At 43.9% G+C, this 26,993-nt stretch overlaps 3 protein-coding genes across 3 annotated transcripts in view; 2 read left to right on the top strand and 1 right to left on the bottom strand.

Moving 5' to 3' along the window:
• The window catches only part of LOC310675494 (uncharacterized protein), a 30,670-nt gene extending 30,478 nt beyond the window's left edge, over positions 1-192 (top strand). The window contains exon 7 of the mRNA XM_083436169.1: positions 55-192. The gene's annotated coding sequence lies outside the window, so the exon portion shown is untranslated. The remainder of the gene's footprint in view (positions 1-54) is intronic.
• The window catches only part of LOC310676834 (tigger transposable element-derived protein 1-like), a gene marked incomplete at its 3' end in the record, with an annotated part of 1,439,559 nt that overhangs the window by 524,111 nt on the left and 888,455 nt on the right, over positions 1-26,993 (bottom strand). The gene's annotated exons all lie outside the window — the stretch shown is intronic.
• Positions 5,594-16,927, top strand: LOC310675541 (uncharacterized protein). Its single transcript, XM_083436365.1, has 7 exons — positions 5,594-5,734; positions 6,601-7,093; positions 7,264-7,345; positions 7,630-7,712; positions 8,650-8,776; positions 14,374-14,722; positions 14,807-16,927. The coding sequence occupies exons 2-7, from the start codon at positions 6,692-6,694 to the stop codon at positions 16,137-16,139; spliced, it is 2,376 nt and encodes a 791-aa protein (XP_083292491.1). The 5' UTR covers positions 5,594-5,734; positions 6,601-6,691; the 3' UTR covers positions 16,140-16,927.

The following is a 26,993-nucleotide window of genomic DNA, read 5'->3' as shown; positions in this document are numbered from 1 at the left end:
TCCTAGGCGCTGAGATTTTACCCACAGGGCCACCCGCGTTGCCCTTTTTAATAGGTGGTGTTTTTTTTGTTTCTTTTTTTTATGTTGTAACCATCCTGAGGCCTTTGGGTGTAGGCAATAGGTGCCAACTCTTAAAGGCCTAGGGGTCTTTGCCCCACCCTCCAATAAAATATTTAAGGATGCCACCCCCCAGCTTTGCTGTGTATTTTTCCAAACACAACCTTTTATTCTTCTGCAGCTTGCCATACAATTTCTCTTTCAATTTGCCCTCTTAAAAAATAAAAAAAATTAAAGCACAAAGGTCATGAGGAAAAGAAAATACAAGAAAATACAAACGTGGACAGGTCCCATCTTTGCAGGTAAAACGGAAAAATTGCTTTGAAGCTGGGTTTCCCAAGCTTAGGTCCCCATCAGCGCCCAGACTACAGTTTCCATCATCCCTCCCCATTGGTCCTGCTAGCTAGGGATGATGGGAGTTGCAGGCCAAAAACAGCTGGAGACCCAAGTTTGCTTTAAAGGGAAAGTAGGCTGGCCCTGTGACACCCTCTTCTGGACAAAAGCACTGCCCCAGAATCTGAACCACCCCCAGTACTGCTAATTGGAATTAACAGAGTGCAAAACTGAAGTTTGATTGGCACGTCAACCTCTAGGGAGCTTCTAGGTGCTTTATGTGCCACCTAGAGTACCCACAGAATTGTGGCTTCTACTGGCATCACACAGAGGAGAACAAATTGCACTTGGGCAAAAAAAATGAGAGGCACAAATACAAGATGGGTGACACCTGGCTTGAGAGCAGTACATGTGAAAAGGATCTAGGACTCTTGGTTGACCACAAACTTGCCATGAGCCAACAGTGTGACGCGGCAGTTAAAAAAGCCAGTGCAATTCTGGGCTGCATCAATAGGAGTATAGCATCTAGATCAAGGGAAGTAATAGTGCCACTGTATTCTGCTCTGGTCAGACCTCACCTGGAGTACTGTGTCCAGTTCTGGGCACCACAGTTCAAGAAGGACACTGACAAACTGGAACGTGTCCAGAGGAGGGCAACCAAAATGGTCAAAGGCCTGGAAACAATGCCTTATGAGGAACGGCTAAGGGAGCTGGGCATGTTTAGCCTGGAGAAGAGGAGGTTAAGGGGTGATATGATAGCCATGTTCAAATATATAAAAGGATGTCACATAGAGGAGGGAGAAAGGTTGTTTTCTGCTGCTCCAGAGAAGCGGACACGGAGCAATGGATCCAAACTACAAGAAAGAAGATTCCGCCTAAACATTAGGAAGAACTTCCTGACAGTAAGAGCTGTTCGACAGTGGAATTTGCTGCCAAGGAGTGTGGTGGAGTCTCCTTCTTTGGAAGTCTTTAAGCAGAGGCTTGACAACCATATGTCAGGAGTGCTCTGATGGTGTTTCCTGCTTGGCAGGGGGTTGGACTCGATGGCCCTTGTGGTCTCTTCCAACTCTATGATTCTATTCCTTCATGGTTCCTCCTCATCCTGGGGAAAAGTGACAAGAGGGGTGCTGCAGGGTTCTGTCCTGGGTCCGTTGTTCAACGTCTTGATAAATGACATGGATGAAGGAACTGAGGGGATGCTCATCACATTTGCAGACAACACCAAAGGGATTATAATGGCGTCCTCTCTTTTCCTCAGTAAGGATTGGTTTTCAGAGTTTGGAATAGAGTGTTAAGAAGTGGGAGGTGAAGGAAGTGATGTTTTGAAGCAGAGCTGGCGATATCAAGCATTTGAGTGATTATCTGGGGATTTTCATCACTTTGTCTGTTATTCAAATCAGACTTCAAATAGGCTAAAGTCCAGCCAAAGTGTAAAGCACATACAAATTCATAATTCAGTGGAATGTGCCTTGACCAAACATTTATTACTGGCTTTTGGTGGGAAAGTTGAGTTGTTGGGTTGTCTGAATGTTGAAATTCTGATCTATTTAAAGTTTCAGATCTATAAGCCTGCTTGCTTAAATCTACCCCTTCGCCTTCCTTGAGTCCCTGGTAAGAAAAGCCAATCATGGCTTTATTAAAATGGTAATTTAGTCAGGTGATGCAACACTTCAAATGGTATAATAGATTGCTGAATCATGTACCCTGTACATGTACAGTGGCTACGTTAGTTTAAAAAAAGAAGAAAAGAAAAAGTAGGTTTAAACCAAGAGGTGACAAAGCTATGCTCTGCACATGAAACTTGATTCAAATTTCTTTTTGTAAATTTGGGAGCCATTAAGGGAACTGCAGTGAGAAGTACCCCTTTTGTGTGTTTGTGTAAAATGGTTGGTCGCCCCAAATCTTTGCCCCAGGGGGTCCCAAAGGGGAAATAATGGTGAAGTACTGAACCATCAACTACGGAAGAAAGCTTGCCAAGGTCCAAATCTAACATGCAAGATTCTTTTCACAGGTAAATTTCAGAGTTCTCCCACTCTGAATTGTCTTTGAGTAGTTGGTTTTTTTAATGGATTTTTATCGATTTTATCAGGTTTGGTTTTGTGTGTATACCTATGCATTATAGCAGGGACTGAAGGGGGACAGTTAGGGGGAACAGTTAGGTTACCCTAAAACTGTTTGTGACTTTCCTCCCCCAGCCAGACCTCAAAGCCTCAAGCACTTTTCAAACTGCACTTCTCTCTCTAAGGCTAAACACTTTTAGCTCAGCACCTTTCTATGTAACAAAGGTAGCTGAATTAGAACAAAGCCTTTTCCCTTCTCAGGCCCAGCTGACCTTGTCAAACGGTACATCTAGATTGTTGCAAACTTTTCCGGGAACAGAGCCAGGGAGCAAGAGAAACATTTCTATGCAATCCTGTGAAGGGGGAGAGGGGAAAAGGAGGTTTGGGAAAAAGGATAAAAACCTGCTGTAAAATGTTTTTTTCTGCGCCCTGTTTTCCTGTTTTTTGAATACATCACACAGGTGCCTCTGCCCCCCCCCCCACGGCAGGATAAAGCTCTTTCTCTGGATTTAACCCCTTGGTGTCGATTGACCCTTTTCGTCTCTGCCTGGCAGCTCTGCATCACCTGGAGCCAGAGATCTTGTTCTGGCTCCAGCAAAAGTCAGGCTGTCATTTTCCCGCAACTGAGAGTCCTGGCAGCGGGGAGCAGGTCTGAGGGATCCTCTCCCTCATAGCTGTCAACTTTTCCCTTTTCTTGCGAGGAATCCTATTCGGAATAAGGGAATTTCTCTTTAAAAAACAGGAAACGTTGATAGCTATGCTCTCCCTACTCTTGTTTCCTCCAATACTCACCATTGCTGGATGACGAAAGCCTGTGGCACATCTTCCAGAAAATAAATAAATAAGTAATAAATGAAATAAGAAGCGAAATAAGAAACTGAGAAAATAAGAATCCACTGATTGCCTCGCCTTGTCCTCCGTCAACTGCCACCAACTGCTCTCTCCTCCACTCGCCTCACTGCTAACCCAAAATGGCCGCCTGCAAGTCTGTGGTCCTTGTCACCATGGCAACCCCCCCTCACCTGGACCTGGGCCCACCTGGCTCCACCTATGGGGAGATGATCTATAATGAAATGAAAAAAATGTTTTAAGATAACCTTTGTTAAAAGACCAGAAGCATTTTTATTAGGAATTTTAGGGCAGGATTTACCAAAAGATAAGGAAAATCTCTTCATGTATGTGACAACAGCGGCCAGAATTTTACTAGCTCAAAGATGGAAAGGCGATGAAAAACCAGCGAAAGAACACTGGCAAGAAAAGTTGATGGAATACGCTGAAATGGCGAAGCTAACTGAGAGACTTAAAGATAAGGACAATCATGACTTTTGAAAAGACTGGGAACCTTTTAAGATGTATATACAGAAACAATGCATAGAAATGAACTCACTGGCAGGATTTGAATGATACACTTACAATGGACAAATACAAACAGAAAATGCAATTATGAGGTAAAAATGAGAAGGAAGAGACAAATGTTATAACCTTCATTTTAATATATAAGGAATACAAATTTATAAGCAAAAGAAACAGAGATGTAATAAACCAGGAAGGGAAGTTGGGGGAATTCGCATGGCGGGGTGTGTGCGTTAATTGAAATTGTAAAATGAAACTTGAATATTTGATTATCTTAAAATTTCTTTAATTCAGTTATTTTTTTAAAAAAGAAAAGCAATGGCTCCTCTTACTTAAGGGCCCCACAGAACTCATGGGACACCAGAGCAGATTCCCTTGTTGCTTTTTTGAGTCAACCAGCAATGGGGGTTGCATTTCCTTATTTACAGGAGGGCTGTTGCTAAAGCACATGACATGCTCTTCACACTTAGTTATCTATTAGGAACACAGGCACAAATTATTGTCTGTGTGTTTGTATTTGCAAACTACCCCAGTCTCTGAGGGGGGAGATTCCAGGGGTCCCAGGCGCTTCCCCATCTTTGGTTTCCTTGGAACGAAAGTCAGCGGAGACTGGGGCGTCTTTATGACATCTAGTTTTATTTACTCGCATACACAACCGGAGTGTCGGACGGAGGGGCTCACAGCATCAACACCCGAACAGATCTTGCTTCTCTATTAGTCGCAGCTTTGGATCCGGCACAGAGCAGGCTGGTTTCAGGGTTTCCCACAACTCTCTCTGGGTCCGTCCCTGAGCACCTGGCAAGGCTATTCCAAGAGTTTCCTCCTGGATTCCAAGTCCTACTGCAGGGGAGGAGAGACACCCCAAGCCTTGGTGGCTAATCCTGGCCTCCTTCTACTGGAATGTGGCTCCCCATGCTAACGAAACGCTATAAGCAACGTTACGCTATTAGCAACCATGGAGATTCCACCTGCCTCTTTCGAAAGGAGAACACTCACCTGATTAATAATAATAATAATAATAATAATTTATTTATACGCCACCCATCTGGCTTGGTTTCCCCTGCCACTCTGGGTGGCTTCCAACAAAATATTAAAATACAGTAGTCCATCAAATATTAAAAGCTTCCCTAAACATAATAACAACAACCATCCATTTTCAGTCCTTTGAATTAGCAATTAAGCATTTCTGGAAAGGGAAATGGCATACTTTTGTATATTAGCATAAAAAGCATGCATGAGAAAGTATTACTCATTTATGATGAGAATAGGATTTATTTATTTTGAACTTTGCTGGGTTCCTCCTTGGCAGCCAGTGTGATCATTTCAGCAGGGCTAGAACTCAGGACCCGCTGCCTTGAGGGACATCTAAGAGCAGTTGGGCAGGCGAAAGGTCTCCCTTGGGAGGTGGTGGACTCTCCTTCCTTGGAGGTTTCTAAGCAGAGATTGGACGGCCATCTGGCATGGATGCTTTAGCTGAGATTTCTGCATTGCTGGGGGTTGGACTAGATGACCCTGGGATCCCCTCCTATCTCTCCACTCCAGAATTCCAGGAGGAGCTTCCTTGCCTCCTGCAAAGCCCTTTTCCCTGCAAGCTCTGCCTCTGGTTTCTGGCCAAGGGAGGGAGATGCTCAGAGTCCAGCCAAGAGCCTCACCCCCAAAAGGATATCTGGGCATGGGCGTAGCCAGGGGGGCAGCTGCCCCCTTAATCCATTAAAAATAATAGAAATCTGAGGTTCTGCCAAGCAAGAGAGGGCTGAGCTGGAGGGACTCGGCTTGGCAAGGGTTAAAGGGAGGTGAGCTGCCTTCCTAGAGAGGCCAGGAAGCAAGAGGGGGCCAGGTCCTCCAGAGCCAAGGCCCCTCCCTCCCCAGTCCTTTCCTTGCTTTGGGGTCTCTCCTGCAAGGGCTGCCTCGCTGTCCCCTCCTGGGATCTGGTGAGTCTCCTCTCTCTCCCCCCAGAGGGTGCAGTGGGGAGACGGTGGGGGTCCCAGGGCTGCAGCAGGGGAGGATGCCTGGGGGGCCTGATCAGGGAGGGGCCAGGTCTGCCACGCTCTCCTTTCTGGAGATCAGAGGATCCCAAACACATTTGGCCTTCCGCCCCCCCCTTTCTGAAAAAATCTCCCTGCTTTAAACAAAGGAGTCCCTGGGACTTTAACTCTGTGTGACATTGTTCGGCCTCGTTGCACAACAGAGGAAAGATGTGCAAATGGTTTTCCAAAGCTGGACGAGGAGGTGGACTAGCCCCCACCCCAAAGAAAACCCCACATGGAGCAAGGAAGGAAAGGTGAGAGAGAAAGGCCAGGAATAAAGAGAGGGATCCCAGCCCATAGTCTGGCTCCTGCTTTGCAGACCAGTTTCCCAGTCGTCTCCCAGGGCAGCCCCACCCCAGGAGTCTGTCTGGAGAGCGGCAGAGAGTCAAGTGCAAGAAAAGGAGACAGAAGCAGGGGTGGGGGGGGTGGGGGAGGAACTCCTGAGGACCCCCAGGTGAGGACCCCACTAGACCCACAAATGACTCCCTTGTCAGTCGGTTCTGACTTCATGCATTGACTGGAAGGGCAGCAGAAACCAGGTTGATTAATCTCCCAGAAATCCCTGCAGTTGCCTCCACATTTTGCATTGCTAGAAGGCTAGAGACTTATTTCTTCTCCTCTTCCTCCTCTTTCTTTTCAAAAAGATAGCTCATGGTCTGGGATGCAGGGCAGTCCAGCCCTGGTTCCCAGCAAGACTCATCCATGCTTGCTCAGGGAAATATTTCTTTCCCTGTCCCAACAATTTTGTAACAAAACAATGTATTTTGTAGGATTTGCTAGAGCTTCTCATTTAGAAGGGCAGAACTTGGCAGAAGACCAAAGGGTTCCTTCCGATCTCTCAAAGGCCTCCTGAGAGCACAGATGGATGAGCAAGATTCAGCTGGCCCCGAAGCAGGAAGAGGCCATGCCAGCCAAACTGGGAGCAGTGGGGGATTCTGGGAAATCCCAGTGCAGAAGATCCTGGGTGAGGAGGACACCCTCCGCTCAGAGGTGCAGAGCCAGCAGTTGAGGCAGTTCTGCTGCCAGGAGGCCAAAGGACCCCGAGAGGTTGGCAGCCGACTCTACCACTTTTGCCACCAGTGGCTGAAGCCAGAAAGGCACACGAAAGCTGAGATGCTGGACCTGGTGATCTTGGAGCAATTCCTGGCTGTCCTTCCCCCGGAGATGGAGAGCTGGGTGAGGGAATGCGGAGCGGAGACCAGTTCCCAGGCGGTGGCCCTGGCCGAAGGTTTCCTCCTGAGTCAGGCAGAGGAGAGAAAGCAGGTGAGAGAGACTTTCCTCTGGATACTCCCAAGGGGCTCCAAACAGGACAGAGAACATCCCATAATGGTCTGCTGATGGGATGCCATCCGTTTTCTGGGAAAGCATCCATGGAATGAGATCTCGCAGTCTTTCTCACCATTCTCTGTTTTGAATCCTTGTTTCTTTTTCAGGGAAAGGATCTCTTTGCAGAAATGGACCTGGATTCCTGTGAGGCAGAGAGGCCTCCGTTGGACACCAGAGAGAGGCCACTGGGTAAGGAGGAAGGTGGTTTTTCTCCGTTTGGTCTCATTGTGTTGGTTTTCCAACTCATCTGTGAGTTGTTTTCATCTTGCTTTGGGGGGAGACAGTTGGGAACAAGGGTCCAGAGGAAGGGAGATGTATTTCTGCACACCTAACATATGAAATGGGCACAAACGTCCAAATGCTCTCAGCAGGTAAGGCTTTCTCAAAGGCCCATCTGTAGTAAGAGATGCCCTGTTTCACCTGTGAGAGAAGCAGGCACACCAGGCGTCCTGATCACCTTTTTTCTCTTGCAGGTGACAGAATGATGCCAGCAAGACCTCCTGATCCGTCTTTTCATGGGGACAGAAGGGAAGCAGCGGCTGTGGAACCAGATCAGGTCAGGGGAAGCTGCCTTGTGGGGACAGAGGCCGAGGGATGGAGCAATGTCATGGACTGGTTGGGCCCAGAGGAATAGTGGGAGGATGCAGCTGGGGAACCAGGAAGGGAAGATGGCTCAGAGCCCAAGAAGTAGAGGTAGAAGAAGGATGGGTGGTCAGAGGGGGAAGAGGGAGAAGCCTGGGAAGAGGAGGTGTCAGAAGCTGAAGGGCTTAGTGAGCTGGGAGACTCTGTGGCAGAATGCAGTGCAGAATCAGAGGCAGAAGAGGAAGGAGGCGAGTGGGAGGAGGGAGGTCGAGAGGCAGAGGTGAGTCAGGATAAGGAAGAGCCACCGGTGGCTCCCTCTCCTTTTGCCAGAAGCCACCCCCTGGGCTTGTCTATCTGAGCCAGTAGACCCCATGCATTGCAGGAATCTCTGCTAGATCACCCAAGACAGATGGCCATCCAAAACAGGCTTATTTTATGTCTAGATTGATCACTGAATGCTCAGATTGGTTTCTAAGCAGTGGACAAATGAGAACAAATAGTGGCCTGGATTCACCTAACCAGCCCCATCTACTGCAAAATGGGGCCTGCCCCCCATTCCTCCCCCTCTCCATGCCCCCATGACCCCCTTGGATTTGGCTCTACGGCATTGGGAGGGAACTCCCCAGAACAGCACACGAGGAGAGGAGAAAGTGGATCCTTCCATTGGGGAAACTCGAATGCTTCCGTAGGCAGGATGAATTGGAAGATACCTTGTGGAGTATCACCTATTTGCACAAAGACGAATACCCATTATTAGAACGCAGAATAAAATAAGCATCCGTATTTAAAATGTGCAGCAAAGCAACCCTATTGAAACAACATCACAATTAACAGGAAGGAAACAACAGAGCATTGTGTAGCAGGTCATATTTCTGCTGTCTCAGAGGAGGACATTTCCCTTTTTCTTTTAGGGTCCAGTGTGCTTTGAAGATGTTGCTGTTCGTTTCACGGACGAGGAGTGGGCGATGCTGGATCCTGACCAGAGAGCTCTGCATAATCACGTCATGGAGGAGAATCGTGGGATCGTGGCCTCTCTTGGTAAGGCTCCCTGTGGGATCGTCATATCTGCCTGGAAATTCAAAAAATACCTCTATGGGACCAATCTCATATATTTTTACAGAGCTCAACAGCACCCCCTATAACACCTAGGAAATTAACACCCCCACAATAAAGAGTAAATTACAGTTTTTTATTTGAACAATCTTCCTCAAATTATTCCTTTTTCTACCACAATTGGGCTGGTCTGAACTTCTTATTAGTTAGGATTATTAGTTAATCACATAGAGCAAAAAAAATAAAAAGTCATTCCCCCCCCCCTTTCAGTTCCGTTGCATTCCATTCCACATACCATGTCTGTAGTACTTTGATGTAATCTTCTGTCTCAGTCTTCTTCATTTCAGTGGTAAAATTGTTAGCAGATAAAAATATGCTGCCTCTCTTGAAGCATGTGCGTTATCTTTCACCATTTTTTTTCCTTTTAAGTAACGCAACTAATTTCGCACCTGGAAGTAGCTTTGGAGGAGTTCCGAGGCCCGCCGAGGGTTGTGCACCCAGTGCCTCACCCCCTCCTTCTTCTGAACTCGGGGGTGATTTATGGCAACAGCGGGTGAAAACTGCATCTCTCCCCCCTGGAGAGATGAGGTAGACTGATTTACTCCCCATAATCAGCCTCTAATTACCTCGTGTGAGCTGGATAGATGTTAATATCCACCATCTTCCAAGGCTCCCCTAGCGGCCCCTGGGCTGGTCTGAACTTCTGAGGCCATCTTAAATGTCAGCTTCAGAATTGTTAGGAAAGCTAAGTAGCTTCAGGTTTTTGTTTTTGCTCCTATCAGTCTTGGGTTGACCAAAGAGGCGACTGGCAGCGAAGCTCAGGTGCTGCCAGCAAGAGAAGAAGCAGGCCTGGGGAGAGGAGAGTTAGCAGCGGAAGGCAGAGAGGAGGGGGAGAGCAACTGTAATCTGAGCTCTGAACAAAGGGGAGAAGAAAAAGAGAGACAGAGTTGCAGACAGCTGTGTGAGAGCTACAGCAGTGAGTCAGACGCTGGAATGCAGGAAGCATTCTCTGCCAAATCTCGTAGGATCTGAAAACTGGTTGAGACAGGCGAAAGATACTGGAAGAGAAGGTGGGGCCTTCCGTGCTGGGGAAGGGGGAGGAGCTCAGTCCGGGCAACTCCATCTTGTGGGGAGGACGATGAGTAGAGGAGCTCCGTCCAAGTTTGTTGTTTTAGCAATACATCTGAAATTATTAACAGCCAGAGTCGTCTCACGTTTGTGGGAGAGACCAAGCCATAACAAGGACTGACATTGGAGATGGAGGGGATGCCATGACTGGGCCAAACAAAATCCATCCCAGAGAAGAGCTAGGCTTATGGAATCTCAGGTAGTAGTATCAGTGATGAGGATGATGATGATAAAGTGGTACTTCGGTTTACAAACATAAGCTTTTCCAGAACAGGTACCACTGTAGTAATAATATTTTTTTAAAAATAATATTTATTAGATTTTCCACAAATACAAAACCAAAGTTGCAAAAACAAAAAGATCAAATACAGCAAAGTAGAAAGAGGAAAAAAGGGGGGGGGGACAAAAACCCAAAAATACATGAAAAACACCCTCCCTCCACCCCACCAACACAAAAAGAGCACAAAAAACAAACACATTCAAAAAGAAAAAAGAATTTCTATTTTTCAAATTCCATCTTTCAATAACTTATTTCCTCGGCCTCCTTCCACCTCCCTTTTTGTATTCCAGTTATTAATCAGATCAGCAAATTCTTTCCATCTTTCACTGCTTACTCACTTATTTACCTTATTCCATTTAAACCTTATTCTCTCATCAGTGTCACCAAGTAAGTAAGCATCTAAAATTTTTTTCCCCAAACTCCAATTCACTAAATAAAAAAAAAGAAAAGAAAAAACCTTAGATCTTATACTCTTGAATCCTAATATCATATACCCTTATATCCTAATATCTTAAATCTTTATCTTATTTCCACTAAAGCCAGATAGAGTCATTCCACCATCTCCCAAAAATTCTTAATCATACAATATTATGCTAAATACTATTTTTAAAAGTTCCCAATTTTTCCCACCATCTCTTCCCCCTGGTTTCGGATTCTGCCAGTCCTTTTTACAAATTTTATCAGTCTTTCCTGCCAGCGAATTAATTCCCTCAACCCGGTTCCCTTATGTCCGAGGCTCTTAAATCATCTCCCTGGACTGCCTGCAAGTTTCTTTTCCAGCCTGAAATTGAGTCCCAAAGAACTTCTTTCCCGACGTCTCCTTTAATCCTCTTCAGCACGCTTGCCCAAACTCCATATTTCAATTTATAAACCAAGAAGTATTCCAAAGCGTACTCCACAGTCTCTTTGGGGTTGCGGAAATCCATCTTTCCAAACTTTCCCGCAGTGCCGCCCTCCAACATGTTGATCATCCATCCTGCTTTACTCAATCTAAGTGGGGCACTGCCTCTCCAAGTCAGTTCTTGAACCTCCATAACCTCAAACTTATGTTCATGTCCATCAATTTGAGGCCCTAATACTGGGGCTTCCACATGAAATTCCTCTTGCAGAGACAGAACCGGTTCAGATTGTTCCGTCCTCTTCTCCGATGCTCGTCCTTGCAAAGTTGGTTCCACTTCCCGAACCGCACCTGTTGAATTGCTCACTTTCTGTACCAAGCTAGATACATTTTGTTTCAACTCAGAGATGCCCAGTTCAAGAATGCCCACTTTGTTTATAACTTGTTCCAGCAGAGCTGTTATTCTATCAGCCATGTTCCCAGGCTTTCCTTGTTTTTCCAGTGTTATCTGCTGCTCTTCAAGGCCATTTGTCTGTAACCTCCACAAAATTTTCCATGCAAAGATGTAACAGTCACAGTTACGCCCTCTATCTGCAAGTTTCCTCTAGTTATTTTTCATTCGAGTTTCAGTTACAAAGTTACAGATCAGCTCCTTTCCTTCCAAATACCACAAAGTCAGTACCTAAAAATATCTATCCCTGATCATCCTTCCATAAAGATATAGTCCATTCCTCCGTTATTGTTATTTTTAAGTTATAAAACTTTGACAGCCCGATCCCAGGCTTGACACGGTAGTAAATTAGGTCGTTTTTTTGCTATCCTGCAGGTCTCAATCTTCCACCAAAGAAGTCTCCCCCCCTTCCCACTGTAGTAATAATAATAATTTTTTGTAATGGCTTGGCTCTCCCACAGAAGCGAGACACCGGCAGTAATTATCTCGGGTTTATTGCTCAAACACATAAATCACTCCGGAGCTCTTTCACTCCGTGTCTGACTTCAAGTTTGCAGTTGCCAAGTCTAAACTCCGCCCCTTCTGCTTCTTCCAAGAGGGGAAAAAACCCTTTCGCTTCCGCTCTTTCCCCCTCCTCTCACTGACCCTTCGAGTTTTTGGGGTAGCTATTCCTGGCCTCTCCCCTTCTGTCTCTGAGCTAAGATTGGTATCTTGTGGATCTTTGCTATCTGCTGCCTGCTCTCTGTTCTCTGAAGCTCTGCCACTCGGCTGCCCCTCCTCCCTCTCACATTCCAGATCACATTCCAGTTTCCTTATCTCTCTTTGCCTGCTTTCATACATTCCAGCCTCTGTCAGCTCTGGAACAAAGCTGACATTTTTATTTCTACCCTGCCCGTCTGGCTGGGTTGCCCCAGCCACTCTGGGCGGCTTCCAACACATATATGAACATGAAACATGAATAATAATATTCTGATCCCATATAAAAAGATCATTAACTTGAAATGAACAACTTATACTGGTGGCCAAAATTGTGGAAACCTTTTATGTAAAAACGTGAAACCTTTGGTAACCATTGGTAACCTTTAGCTTTCATTACAGCCTTACAACGCCTTCCCATGAAGTTTTTAGTTCTGCAGCTGTGAGAATGTGAAACCCAGACTGAATTATTGCCTCTTTTAATTGGGCTTTATTGCTGGGTTGCCTTTGATTAACAAGTTTCTTTAGTCGGCCCCATAGAATTCCGATTGGGTTAAAGTCTGAGCTATTCCCAGGACATTCTGGCAGTGGAATAGGATTATCTTGAAAGCACCGTTTGCACACAGCAGCAACATGACATGGAGCTGAATCTTGTTGAAATAGAAAAATAAATAGATAGATAGATAGATAGATAGATAGATGATAGATAGATAGATAATTAATATATATCTATATATGCTTCAGTATCAGGGAAAAGATCACCTGCGGAAGGCTTCAGTTTGGGCTAAAGTATTTCATTTATGTGTTTTGGGGCATTTACATTCCCATTAATGACGAAAATTCTGCCCACACCTTTTGCTGCCATACAACCCCAGATCATCACACTATCTGGGTGTTTCACGGTTGGTGTAATGCAAGTTGGATGTAAATCTTCTCTGATTCTTCTCCTCATGTATTTCATGCCATCACTACCAAGCAAGGAGATTTGGGTCTCATCCCTCCAAATAACACTGTCCCATTGTTCCACTGTCCACTTAACAAGGGTTTAGTCATGGCGTGGTGTAGTGGTTAAGAGCGGTAGACTCGTAATCTGGTGAACTGGGTTCGCGTCTCCACTCCTCCACATGCAGCTGCTGGGTGACCTTGGGCCAGTCACACTTCTTTGAAGACTCTCAGCCCCACTCACCTCACAGAGTGTTTGTTGTGGGGGAGGAAGGGAAAGGAGAATGTTAGCTGCTTTGAGACTCCTGAAGGGGAGTGAAAGGTGGGATATCAAATCCAAGCTGCTGCTCTTCTTCTTCTTCTTCTTCTTCTTCTTCTTCTTCTTCTTCTTCTATCTTTTCAAGCTTTGCTTGAGAGATAACAATGGCTTTTTCCTTAGAACTCTAACATTTTGACCAGTCCTTGCACTCAACTTCACATTGCATTGCGCCATGTAATCTTGTATACACCCAGATGATATTCTTCTGTCATGTAGGGACAGTCTCTCCATTCTTCGATCTTCACTTGCCTTTGTGCACCTTTTCCTCCCTTTAACGGTATGATTTTATGGTCACTGAGTCTCCTTATACCTCTACCAAAATATAGAAATGCCAGCTTTGGTTAAGTTTTCCCCAATCTTTCTTCTAATTTCTTCATAACTGTAGCCCTGTTCACTTAATATTACAATTTTGCATCGCTTTCTGGGTGACCAGTCAACTCTTTGTGCCATTTCTTTAATTTTATTATGTTTTTCAACCTCACTAAATGGAAGAAGACAGAAAACCAACCAACTTGTTAGCAATCACGTAACACACTGACAAAAGTAAACCTAAGCAAGTTGTGCTTCCTTTTTCTGGTTATTTGGCTATAATGTTTGATAGAATATGGATAATTAAACAAACTTTGTTGAATTGCATTCTTGATAAAATTATATTTCCATTGATATATAATTTTATGATAGTACTCCAAAAGAAGCAGAGTTTTGAGCTATCAAACCTCTGAAATGCACTTTTCTCCAAAAGGCTTCTGCAATTTTGACCACTACTGTATATCAAACAAAGCAACATTCAACAACACATCAGAATATCATAATAAATATGTTGGTTAATAACAAACAACACAGGTAATGAACATCTCCTACCCCGAGCTCCCTTCAGTTCTTCTCCATTTGTTCATGAGTGTCTAACCCCTTTTTGTCTCCATTCCAGATTACAATGAATCTGAAATCGAGAACAAAAGTGACCAAGATAAAATCCCCAGAGAGGAGAAGCCATGTAAAAATTTAGAGTGTGGAGAAAGCTGCAGTCAGAGCTCCCATTCCACTTCCCATCAACAAAATCTCATTGGAAAGAAACCATATCAGTGTGTGGAATGTGGAAAGAGCTTCAGCCAGAGCTCCTCTCTCACTTCCCATCACATAATTCATACAGGGGAGAAACCCTATCAGTGTGTGGAATGTGGAAAGAGCTTCAGGAAGAGCTGCGATCTCACTTGCCATCAAATAATTCATACAGGGGAGAAAAGCTTTCAGTGCTTTGAATGTGGAAAGAGCTTCAGGCATAGCCACAGTCTCACTTCCCATCACAGAATTCATACAGGGGAGAAACCCTATGAATGTGTGGAATGTGGAAAGTACTTCAGGAAGAGCTCCCATCTCAGTTCCCATCAAAGAATTCATACAAGGGAGAAACGCTATCAGTGCATGGAATGTGGAAAGAGCTTTAGTCACAGCCAGAGTCTCACTTTCCATCAAAGAATTCATACAGGGGAGAAACCCTATGAATGTGTGGAATGTGGAAAGAGCTTCAGGAAGAGCTCCCATCTCACTTCCCATGAAAGAATTCATACAGGGGAGAAACCCTATCAGTGTGTGGAATGTGGAAAGAGCTTCAGGAAGAGCTGCAGTCTCACTTCCCATCAAAGAGTTCATACAGGGGAGAAACCCTATCAGTGTGTGGAATGTGGAAAGAGCTTCAGGAAGAGGTGCAATCTCACTTCCCATCAAAGAGTTCATACAGGGGAGAAACCCTATCAGTGTGTGGAATGTGGAAAGAGCTTCAGGAAGAGGTGCAATCTCACTTCCCATCAAAGAATTCATACAGGGGAGAAACCCTATCAGTGTGTGGAATGTGGAAAGAGCTTCAATCAGAGCTCCACTCTCACTTCCCATAAAAGAATTCATACAGGGGAGAAACCTTATCAGTGTGTGGAATGTGGAAAGAACTTCAGTCACAGCCACCATCTCACTTCCCATCAAAGAATTCATACAGTGGCCAAACCCTATCAGTGTGTGGAATATGGAAAGAGCTTCACTGATAGCTCCTTTCTCACTTCCCATCAAATAATTCATATAGGGGCAAAACCCTATCAGTGTGTGGAATGTGGAAAGAGCTTCAGAAACAGCCGCAATCTCACTTCCCATCAGAGAATTCATACAGGGGAGAAACCCTATCAGTGTGTGGAATGTGGAAAGAGCTTCATTCAGAGCTCCTCTCTCACTTACCATCAAAGAATTCATACAGGGGAGAAACCCTATCAATGTGTGGAATGTGGAAAGAGCTTCACTGATAGCTCCTCTCTCACTTCCCATCAAAGAATTCATACAGGGGCAAAACCCTATCAATGTGTGGAATGTGGAAAGAGCTTCCGTCAGAGCTCCCATCTCACTTCCCATCAAAGAATTCATACAAGGGAGAAACCCTATCAGTGTGTGGAATGTGGAAAGAGCTTCAGTCAGACCTTCTCTCTCACTTCCCATCAAAAAATTCATACAGGGTTGAAACCCTATCAGTGTGTGGAATGTGGAAAGAGCTTCACTTATACCTCCTCTCTCACTACCCATCAAAGGATTCATACAGGGGAGAAACCTTTTCAGTGTTTGGAATGTGGAAAGAGCTTCAGTCAGAGCTCCCATCTCAGTACCCATCAAAGAATTCACACAGGGGAGAAACCTTATCAGTGTGTGGAATGTTGAAAGAGCTTCAGTAACAGCCGGAATCTCACTTCCCATCAAAGAATCCATACAAAGGTGGGAAAAACCATTATACAGCTTTAGAATCCAGGCTTTGGCTAATTGCTGTGTATGAAGATCAAAGTGTTATGGGCCTTAATTTTTGATGAGTTAAAAAAAGTCTTTGGAATAGCCTTTCTAAAAAGACCAGAGGGATTTCTGTTAAGTATTGTTGGCAGGGACATCCCAAATGCCTTTAGAGAGGTATTTTTATATGCAACGGCCACAGCTCGGACTTTGGTGGGAAAGGGGTGGAAGGAAGAAGAAGTCCCGACAGTAACGGACTGGCATAACAAGCTACAAGAATTTGCTGAAATGGCGCAGTTGACAAATAGCCTGAGAGGCACTTCAAAACAAAAAATTATTTAAAAGTGGGATAGATATATGTTCAAAAATACGGTAAAGGTTCGCTATCTATGCTAGCAGTCAATTGATGTTGGAAAGAGACTGAGTTGAGAAATAAGACCAAGAGTACATACTGATATAGGAATGTATTAGAAAAAATGTAAAGAAATATACAATAATAAGAATACATTCATTTGTGAAAAAGGAATATACAACGGGATAGACAGGAAGTCCAAAGTGTTGGTACATATATGATTTTGGAATAATTTTTTGTCCTTGTTTTTTTTTTCTTTTAGCATGTAAACTTTGTATACATGTTGAAAATTATAGTAAAATAAGCCTTGTGATGTAACATGATCATGTTTACCGATGTAACATAAGAACATTAATAAATAATTTAAAAAATACATCTAATGCTCTTTTAATGTGATGTTTTGTGTTTTTATGTGGTGTTTTTATGTTGTAACCATCCTGAGACCTGTGGGTGTAGGGAATAGGCTACAACCCTTTAAGGCCTAGGGGTCTTTGACCCATCCCCCAATAAAATATTTGAGGATGCCACCCCCCAGTTTTTGGTGTGTGTTTTCCCCCCAAACACAACCTTTTATCCTTCTCTTTAAAAATAAAGAAATAAACTCACAAAGGTCATGAGGAAAACAAAATACAAGAAAATACAAACGAGCTGCAGTCTCACTTCCCATCAAAGAGTTCATACAGGGGAGAAACCCTATCAGTGTGTGGAATGTGGAAAGAGCTTCAGGAAGAGGTGCAATCTCACTTCCCATCAAAGAGTTCATACAGGGGAGAAACCCTATCAGTGTGTGGAATGTGGAAAGAGCTTCAGGAAGAGGTGCAATCTCACTTCCCATCAAAGAATTCATACAGGGGAGAAACCCTATCAGTGTGTGGAATGTGGAAAGAGCTTCAATCAGAGCTCCGCTCTCACTTCCCATAAAAGAATCCATACAAACGTCGGGAAAACCATTATACAGCTTTAGGAGCGAAGAAATCCACACCTTTATTACCTTACATTTGGCTCATTGACATCTAATGCCTTTTTAACATGTGGTGTTTTGTGTTTTTATGTTGTAAGCATCCTGAGACCTGTAGGTATAGGAATAGGCGCCAATGCTTAAAGACCTAGGCGTCTCCCCCCCCCTAAAATATTTAAGGAGGCCTGTGGGGTTTGCCCTCCTAGGCGTGTGACATCATACTGTGTAATAAGGAAAGGGTTAACTAAGTGTAAAATGATTAACCAATAGGAACCCAAGGGGAGGAGTTAGAGTTGTTAAGAAGTGAGTCTGGAGTTAGAGAAGGGAGAGGGAGGATAAGTCTGTGGGTTGGGCTAGTTTGATGCGAGAAAGTGAGAGAATCTGTTAAGAGGAGTCAGTTAAACAGCTGGGATAATCAGTTAGAAGGTATTAGGAAGGTATAGGCTGGTAATGAAACTAAGAAACTGACAAGAAAAATGATCTGAAACCATAAACTTGTTAATGCTTATAAAATAAACTTGTTTATTTGGTTTAATGTTAACAACTGTCTGAACTCAGTGTGTACCCGAGAGAAATGGGTTAGTGGCAACGGCGAAGTGATCACAGTGGTGGCACAGGGATGAATAGACCGTCAAACGTCCGGGGACCCTGTGTGATCGCCACAAGGCTACCCCCCAGGGGTTTTTTTGTTTTTTTCCAAACACAGCCTTTTATTCTTCCGCAACTTACCATACAATTTCTCTTTCAATTTGCCCTCTTAGAAAATAAAAAAAATAAATGCACAAAGGTCACAAAGAAAACAAAATACAAGAAAATACAAATGTGGACAGGTCCCATCTTTACGGGCCAAACTTGGGTCCCCAGTAGCTCCTGGACTACAGTTCCCATCATCACTCCCCATTGGTCCTGCTAGCTAGGGGTGATGGGAGTTGTAATCCAAAAACAGCTGGAGACCCAAGTTTGCTTTAAAGGGAAAGTAGGCTGGCCCTGTGACACCTTCTGCTGGACAATAGCACTGCCCCAGAATCTGACCTCCCCCCCCCCAGTACTGCTAATTGGAATTTATAGAGCGCAAAACTGAAGTTTGATCGGCACTTCAACCTCTAGGGAGCTTCTAGGTGCTTTATGTGCCACCTAGAGTACCCACAGAATTGTGGCTTCTACTGGCAACACACGTAGGAGAACAAATGAAAGACAAACACAAGGGGCAGGAAAAAACCTGGAAAGGGCCATACCAAATGGACATCCGGTGTGAAGAGGTCACTTTCCCCACTGCTGAACAATGCCACAGGTAGAGGATGTGAAATGCTAAAAGTGTTCTCCGGGGCAAGGGGAGCTGCTGGGAAATTGAAGTACGGGCTCAAAATATTACTTTTTAAAAAAGTTAATGCCATTATAGCCATTGCCATTCAAATGGTGTGCATACATCATGTGATTGATTGTGCAAGGCGGGCCTTACCTGGCCCCCCACCAATATTTTATTCAAGACGGCACCACTGGGTTGGTTGGTTTACAAATTAAATAAATACAGTGGTGCCCCGCAAGACGAATGCCTCGCAAGACGGAAAACCCGCAAGACGAAAGGGTTTTCTGTCTGCAGAGGCGCTTCGCAAGACGAATTTCCCTATGCGCTTGCTTCGCAAGACGAAAAATGACGAAAATTTTCAGGGTTTTTTTTTGCTCCAAAACCCCTTATTTTGAATTTCTAAGCTGCTAAAAGCATTTTAGCAGCAAAACCGCTAATCCCCCCCCCTTAAAAAGCTGTTTTTAGCCCTTTTTTAGCCAATAGCGCTAATAGCGCTACTCCGTCAATGGGCTTGCTTCGCAAGACGAAAAAACCGCAAGACGAAAAGACCCGCGGAACGGATTCTTTTCGTCTTGCGAGGCACCACTGTACATAAATCTCCTTCCTTTGCACATGTCAATATCCTCATTTATTATTTTTAAAATTTATTCACCCTTCATCTGAAGATTTTACAACATACAGGATGAAAGCACGGCTTTCTCAAAAACAAGTCAAGCCAGAGAAATCTCTCCTTTTCTTTTTTTGGATGGAGTTACAAACTTTGTTGATCAGGGGACTGCTGTGGAAATTGTGCATCTTGATTTCAGTGAGGCTTTTGACAAAGTCCTCTGTGAGATTTATGTGAGGAAGCTGGTAAAATGTGGGCTGAATGAGATACAGTGGTACCTCGCAAGACGAAAGAGTTTTTTGTTTTCTGAGTTGCTTCGCAAGACGAATTTCCCTATGGGCTTGTTTCGCAAGACGAAAACGTCTTGCGCCTTTTTCTTAAAACCGTCAATGCATTCCTATGGGAAACCGTGCTTCGCAAGACGAAAAATTCACAAGACGAAAAAAAACTCGGAGAACGAATTAATTTTGTCTTGTGAGGCACCACTGTATATGTCTTAGGACATCAAAATGGGAAAGTGGATTTTAAACTGACTGAAGAGGTTTTATGCCCTTGGGAATTTGGTCTCTTAAATCTACCCCTTCGCCTTCCGTTTCTGTGCTCTGCTCTGGTTCGCCAGAAGCGGCTTGGTCATGCTGACCACATGATCCGGAAGCTGTACGCCGGCTCCCTCGGCCAACAAAGCAAGATGAGCGCCGCAACCCCAGAGTTGGCCATGACTGGACCTAATGGTCAGGGGTCCCTTTACCTTTACCTATGCATTATGGAAGGGACGTCCAACTTCCAAGATTTCATTCTAGGAATTTACAAAACAACATCAAACCTTGCGTTACATGAAATACATTCGACAAACACAAGACGTAACCGGCTGTGGATTCACATAAACAATACTCTTCTATATATTCTTATCACAATATCAAATGTTTATCTTGCACATAAACAACACATAAAGTGCAATAAATCAGTTCATTCATAAAGACCAAATGTCTGCTAGTTTCTGTTCCACATATGTTCATAAAGTCCAAATTGGAGCCTGCTACAGTTCCACAGTGTAGTAGTGTTGCACATGCCTCCATTGTAGGAACCGCATTCCTGACCCAGAATTTCACAGGACGTCCCTACGATGATTCCCCTTTCAGACAGGATACCTGAACGTAAGCCAGCAGGGTCCTCCTCTCCGGCAGCCCCAGAATGGCCTCCACTGTCCGGTGCTTGGACACCTGAAGGGCATGGAGGCCTCTCAGGGCAGCTGCCTGGCAGCTCCGTATCACCTGGAGCAAGAAATCTTGCTCTGGCTCCAGCAAAAGTCAGGCTGTCAGTTCCTCACAAGTGAGAGTCCTGGCAGCGGGGGTAAGGTCTTTGGGATCCTCTCCCTCATAGCTGTCAACTTTTCCCTCTTCATGCGAGGAATCCTGTTCGGAATAAGGGAATTTCCCTTCAAAAAGGGGGAAACGTTGACAGCTATGCTCTCCCTACTCTTGTTTCCTCCAATACTCACCATTGCTGGATGATGAAAGCCTGTGGCACATCTTCCAGAAGAATAAATAAATAAATAAGTAATAAATGAAATAAGAAGCGAAATAAGAAACTGAGAAAATAAGAATCCACTGATTGCCTCGCCTTGTCCTCCGTCAACTGCCACCAACTGCTCTCTCCTCCACTCGCCTCACTGCTAACCCAAAATGGCCGCCTGCCAGTCTGTGGTCCTTGTCACCATGGCAACCCCCCCCCACTCACCTGGACCTGGGCCCACCTGGCTCCACCTATTCGCAGATGATCTATAATGAAATGGGAAAAAAAGTTTAAGATAATCTTTGTTAAAAGACCAGAAGGGTTTTTAGTAGGTATTTTAGGGCATGATTTACTAAAAAGATAAGATAAATCCATTCATGTATGTGACAACAGCGGCCAGAATTTTACTAGCTCAAAGATGGAAAAGCAACGAAATGCCAGCGAAAGAACACTGGCAAGAAAAGTTGATGGAATACGCTGAAATGGCGAAGCTAACTGAGAGACTTAAAAATAAGGACAATAATGACTTTTTAAAAGATTGGGAACCTTTTAAGATGTATATACAGAAACAATGCATAGAAATGAACTCACTGGCAGGATTTGAGTAATACAATAACAGTGGACAAATACAAACAGAAAATGCAATTATGAGGTAAAAATGAGAAGAAGAGACAAATGTTATAATCTTCATTTTAATATATACGGAATGCAAATTTATAAGCAAAAGAAACAGAGGTGTTATAAACCAGTAAGGGAAGTTGGGGGAAGACATGGAGGGGGGGTGTTAATTGAAATTGTTAAATGTAATTTGAATGTTTGATTATGTTAAAATTTCTTTAATTCAGTTATTAAAAGTGGCTCCTCTTACTTAAGGGCCGTACAGACCTCATGGGACACCAGAGCAGATTCCCTTGTTGCTTTTTTGAGTTGCCCAGCAATGGGGGTTGCATTTCCTTATTTACAGGAGGGCTGTTGCTAAAGCACATGACATGCTCTTCACACTTAGTTATCTATTAGGAACACAGGCACAAATTATTGTGTGTGTGTTTGTATTTGCAAACTACCCCAGTCTCTGAGGGGGGAGATTCCAGGGGTCCCAGGCGCTTCCCCATCTTCGGTTTCCTTGGAACGAAAGTCAGCGGAGACTGGGCGTCTTTATGACATCTAGCTTTATTTACTCGCATACACAACCGGAGTGTAGGACGGAGGGGCTCACAGCATCAACACCCGAACAGATCTTGCTTCTCTATTAGTCGCAGCTTTGGCTCCAGCACAGAGAAGGCTGGTTTTGGGGTTTCCCACAACTCTCTCTGGTTCTTGCTTTCTTACCTATCAGATGAGATGGGAGGGGGGAGGACAGCCCCCCCCATTAGCTACAGCTCTTGCAACCCAGCTCCTTTGTTGGGGATGCTGAGGAGGACGCTCTATGGCCAGCAAAGGCCCTTGTCTTGCCAAGAAACTTGGAATCGTGCATCCATAATGCTATGGAAAGGGTGAATGTCTTCTAGAATTCTCTGGTGTCACCAGAAGAGGAAGCCGTTCTTTTCAGTTAGGTCTGTTCTCAACTGCAGAGGATGAGTAGCCTTGGGAGCCTCTTGGGGAGATGGAAGTAACTACATAATGGCATTACAAATATTGAGCTGGAACATTAATGGCGCTAACTCCCCTGAAAAAAGGAAGAGGGTCTTCCATTTACTTAAAAAAGAACATTTGGACTTGATTTGTTTGCAAGAAACACAGGTGACAAGGCTACACAGGAAGATATTAATTAACAAAAGATTGGGTCAAGAATTTATTTCATCAGATAAAGTTTAAAAAAGAGGAGTAGTCCTATATGCAAAAGAGAGCCTATCACCAAAATTTATGTTTAAAGATGAACAAGGAAGAATTGTTGCAATTGAAATACAATCACAGGGAGAGAAATTTTTGATAATAGGTATTTATGCACCAAATGAAGGAAAATCGGAATTTTTCAAGAAGTTACATGAGACCCTTATGGACTATATGGAATATAATATGATTTTGATGGGGGACATGAATGGAGTAGTGTCTACAAATATGAACAAGGCACAGAGACAGGTAGTCACCAACGATGGCAGACTACCAAAAACCTTTTTTGACATGACTGAAAATATGGATTTAGTGGACATTTGGAGAACAAAGAATCCCTTAGGAAGAGAGGAAACTTTCTTCTCTGAGGCTAAAATGACATGGACAAGAATTGACCAAATCTGGGTAACTAGAGGACTGGCACCAAAGACTAATAAAGTAGAAATCAGGCCCAAAACTTACTCCGACCATAATGCTGTGAAGATGGAAATGAAATTGACACCAACTGGTTCCTTTGATGGAGAATGAATGATGCCCTGTTTCGAAGTGAGGAATTCACCAAGAAGGCCCAAAAAACTCTGAGAGACTACTTTGAGATAAATATCAACACTACAGTGGAAAAAAGAGTTATTTGGGACGCAAGTAAGGCGGTCATGAGAGGTTTTTTGATACAACAGAATGCAATTAAGAAAAGATTACAAAATGAGAAAAAAGATAAAATCCTGGAAAAAATAAAGGAAGGAGAGAAAAAACTGAGAGTGAAACCAAAGTCGCAAGAGATTCTGAAAGAGATAAAGTTATACCAAGTACAATAAACGAAATTGATGAACGAGGAAATAGAATGGAAGATAAGACAGATGAGACAAAAGACATTTGAATCGGCAAATAAGTGTGGGAAACTTTTGGCATGGCAACTGAAAAAAAGACAAAAACTTAACACAGTTACGAATTTGGAAGTGGAAGGAAAGAATATACAGAATCCAGTGGAAATTAGAAAATGCTTCCAGAGGTATTTTAAACAATTGTATACACAGGAGAAGCAGAAAGAAATGGACATTGATAGATTTTTGGAAGTTAATGGACTACAAAAAATCTCTCAGGAAAATAAGTTACTGTTGAACTTTAAAATTACAGAGCAGGAAGTAGAAGGGGCCATACAGAACATGCAATTGGGTAAATCTCCAGGACCGGATGGACTGACTTCAAGATATTATAGATCTTTGAAAGAATGGTTAATACAACCTTTAAAGGAAGTCTGCAATGAAATATTGGAGGGGGAAAAGGCACCGGAGTCGTGGAAAGAGGCCTATATTACACTTATACCAAAAACAGAGACTGAAAAGACACAACTTAAGAACTACCGCCCCATATCACTGCTTAACGTGGATTACAAAATTTTTGCAGATATATTGGCTAAAAGACTAAAAAAGGTATTAGCAGAGGTAATTCATAAAGTTCAAGCGGGCTTTCTCCCTGGCAGACACTTGTCGGACAATACGAGGAACATAATTAATATTGTTGAAAAACTACAGGTGAAGATAAATACTAAAGCAGTTCTGATATTTGTGGATGCGGAGAAAGCCTTTGACAACATTTCTTGGAGTTTTATGAAAAAGAATTTACAGGGGGTGGGGGTGGGTGAAGGTTTTGGAAATGGTATAGGTGCAATTTATGCAGAACAGAAGGCCAAACTAATTGTGAATAATGTGGTGACGGAAGAATTTAAGATTGAGAAAGGAACGCAACAAGGGTGCCCAATCTCTCCACTGCTCTTTATATCGGTTCTGGAGGTTTTGCTAAATATGATAAGAAGGGACCAACTGGTTAAAGGGATACAAGTGGGGGCTAAACAGTACAAATTGAAAGCATTTGCTGATGACCTGGTACTAACCTTACAGGAGCCAGAATCTAGCACTAAAAGAGCATTGGAATTAATTCAAGACTTTGGTCAGGTAGCAGGCTTTAAGTTAAACAAAATGAAAACAAAGGTGCTGGAGAAAAACTTAACTGCAATGGAGAGAGATGCTCCAACTACCGCACAATTGCACTCATTTCACACGCTAGCAAGGTTATGCTTAAAATTCTTCAAGGAAGGCTCAAGCAGTATGTGGACCGAGAACTCCCAGAAGTGCAAGCTGGATTTAGAAGAGGCAGGGGAACCAGAGACCAAATTGCAAACATGCGCTGGATTATGGAGAAAGCTAGAGAGTTCCAGAAAGACATCTACTTCTGCTTCATTGACTATGCAAAAGCCTTTGACTGTGTCGATCACAGCAAACTATGGCAAGTTCTTAAAGAAATGGGAGTGCCTGATCACCTCATCTGTATCCTGAGAAATCTCTATGTGGGACAAGAAGCTACAGTTAGAACTGGATATGGAACAACTGATTGGTTCAAAATTGGGAAAGGAGTACGACAAGGCTGTATTTTGTCTCCCTGCTTATTTAACTTATATGCAGAATTCATCATGCGAAAGGCTGGGCTGGATGAATCCCTAGCCGGAATTAAGATTGCTGGAAGAAATATCAACAACCTCAGATATGCAGATGACACAACCTTGATGGCAGAAAGTGAGGAGGAATTAAAAAACCTTTTATTGAGGGTGAAAGAGGAGAGCACAAAATATGGTCTGAAGCTCAACATCAAAAAAACAAAGATCATGGCCACTGGTCCCATCACCTCCTGGCAAATAGAAGGGGAAGAAATGGAAGCAGTGAGAGATTTTACTTTCTTGGGTTCCATGATCACTGCAGATGGTGACAGCAGCCACGAAATTAAGAGACGCCTGCTTCTAGGGAGGAAAGCAATGGCAAACCTAGATAGCATTCTAAAAAGTAGAGACATCACCTTGCCAACAAAGGTCCGTATAGTAAAAGCTATGGTTTTCCCAGTAGTGATGTATGGAAGTGAGAGCTGGACCATAAAGAAGGCTGATCGCCGAAGAATTGACGCTTTTGAATTATGGTGCTGGAGGAGACTCTTGAGAGTCCCATGGACTGCAAGAAGGTCAAACGCATCCATTCTTAAGGAAATCAGCCCTGAGTGCTCACTGGAAGGACAGATCGTGAAGCTGAGGCTCCAATACTTTGGCCACCTCATGAGAAGAGAAGACTCACTGGAAAAGACCCTGATGTTGGGAAAGATGGAGGGCACAAGGAGAAGGGGACGACAGAGGACGAGATGGTTAGACAGTGTTCTCGAAGCTACAAACATGAATCTGACCAAACTGCGGGTGGCAGTGGAAGACAGAAGTGCCTGGCGTGCTCTGGTCCATGGGGTCACGAAGAGTCGGACACGACTGAACGACTAAACAACAACAACAATGGAGAGAGATAAGTTTCAGAAGGAGACAAGACTAACATTGGTTAAGAAAGTGAAATACTTGGGGGTGAATATGACTCCTAAGAATGTAAACTTATTTAAAGATAATTATGAAAAATGCTGGTCTGAAGTGAAAAAGGACTTAGAAATATGGTCAAATTTGAAATTATCATTCTGTACTGTCTGTGTAAGAATGGAAGTCAGTCTGTAAATCGCTTCCATCCTTTGTTCTCTTCTACTCTGACCGAGGACGAGATGGCTGTGGAAGACAGCTCACGCCATGTTTCTTTGTTATTTTCCGCTGTAAATAAAGCTTGATTTCACTTTTTAACACAGTTAGCAGCACATCTGCAAAGAGAAGGGCATGGGGACAGGTGAGTCTGTCCCTGAGCACCTGGCAAGGCTATTCCAAGAGTTTCCTCCTGGATTCCAAGTCCTACTACGGGGAGGAGGGACACCCCAGGCCTTGGGGGCTAATCCTGGCCTCCTTCAACCAGAATGTGGCTCCCCAGGCTAAGAAGATGGTCAATATCCAGTTCCACTCCACCCTTTTAAAATTTAAATATCAAAACAGATCCCAACTTGCAGAGCATGTAAATCACAGGAGTGGAAAGACCTCTGCTCCACTCACAGAAATGGGACTATACATCCTTCTCCCACCTTTAAAGTATACGTAGGGAACCTCAACTTCACTCTTCAAGCGAAAAGACAACACTTTCCTGTCCCCAGGCAAAACCCCCTGGCCTTTCATTGGTAGAGCCGCCACCACGCCTGTGGCTGTGCGGGGACTGACTGAGCTGACGGCGACATGCTTTCAGCCTCGGACACTTGGCGGGTTCTGAAATGGCAGTGCAGGCCAGATTCACGACCCTGGGGGGCTGGATTCGGCCCGTGGGACATAGTTT

This window comes from Podarcis tiliguerta (genome assembly GCF_965153285.1).
Source record: "Podarcis tiliguerta genome assembly, chromosome: 4".
NCBI classification, from domain to species: Eukaryota; Metazoa; Chordata; class Lepidosauria; order Squamata; family Lacertidae; genus Podarcis; species Podarcis tiliguerta.
This window is presented reverse-complemented; position numbering and strand designations above follow the sequence as displayed.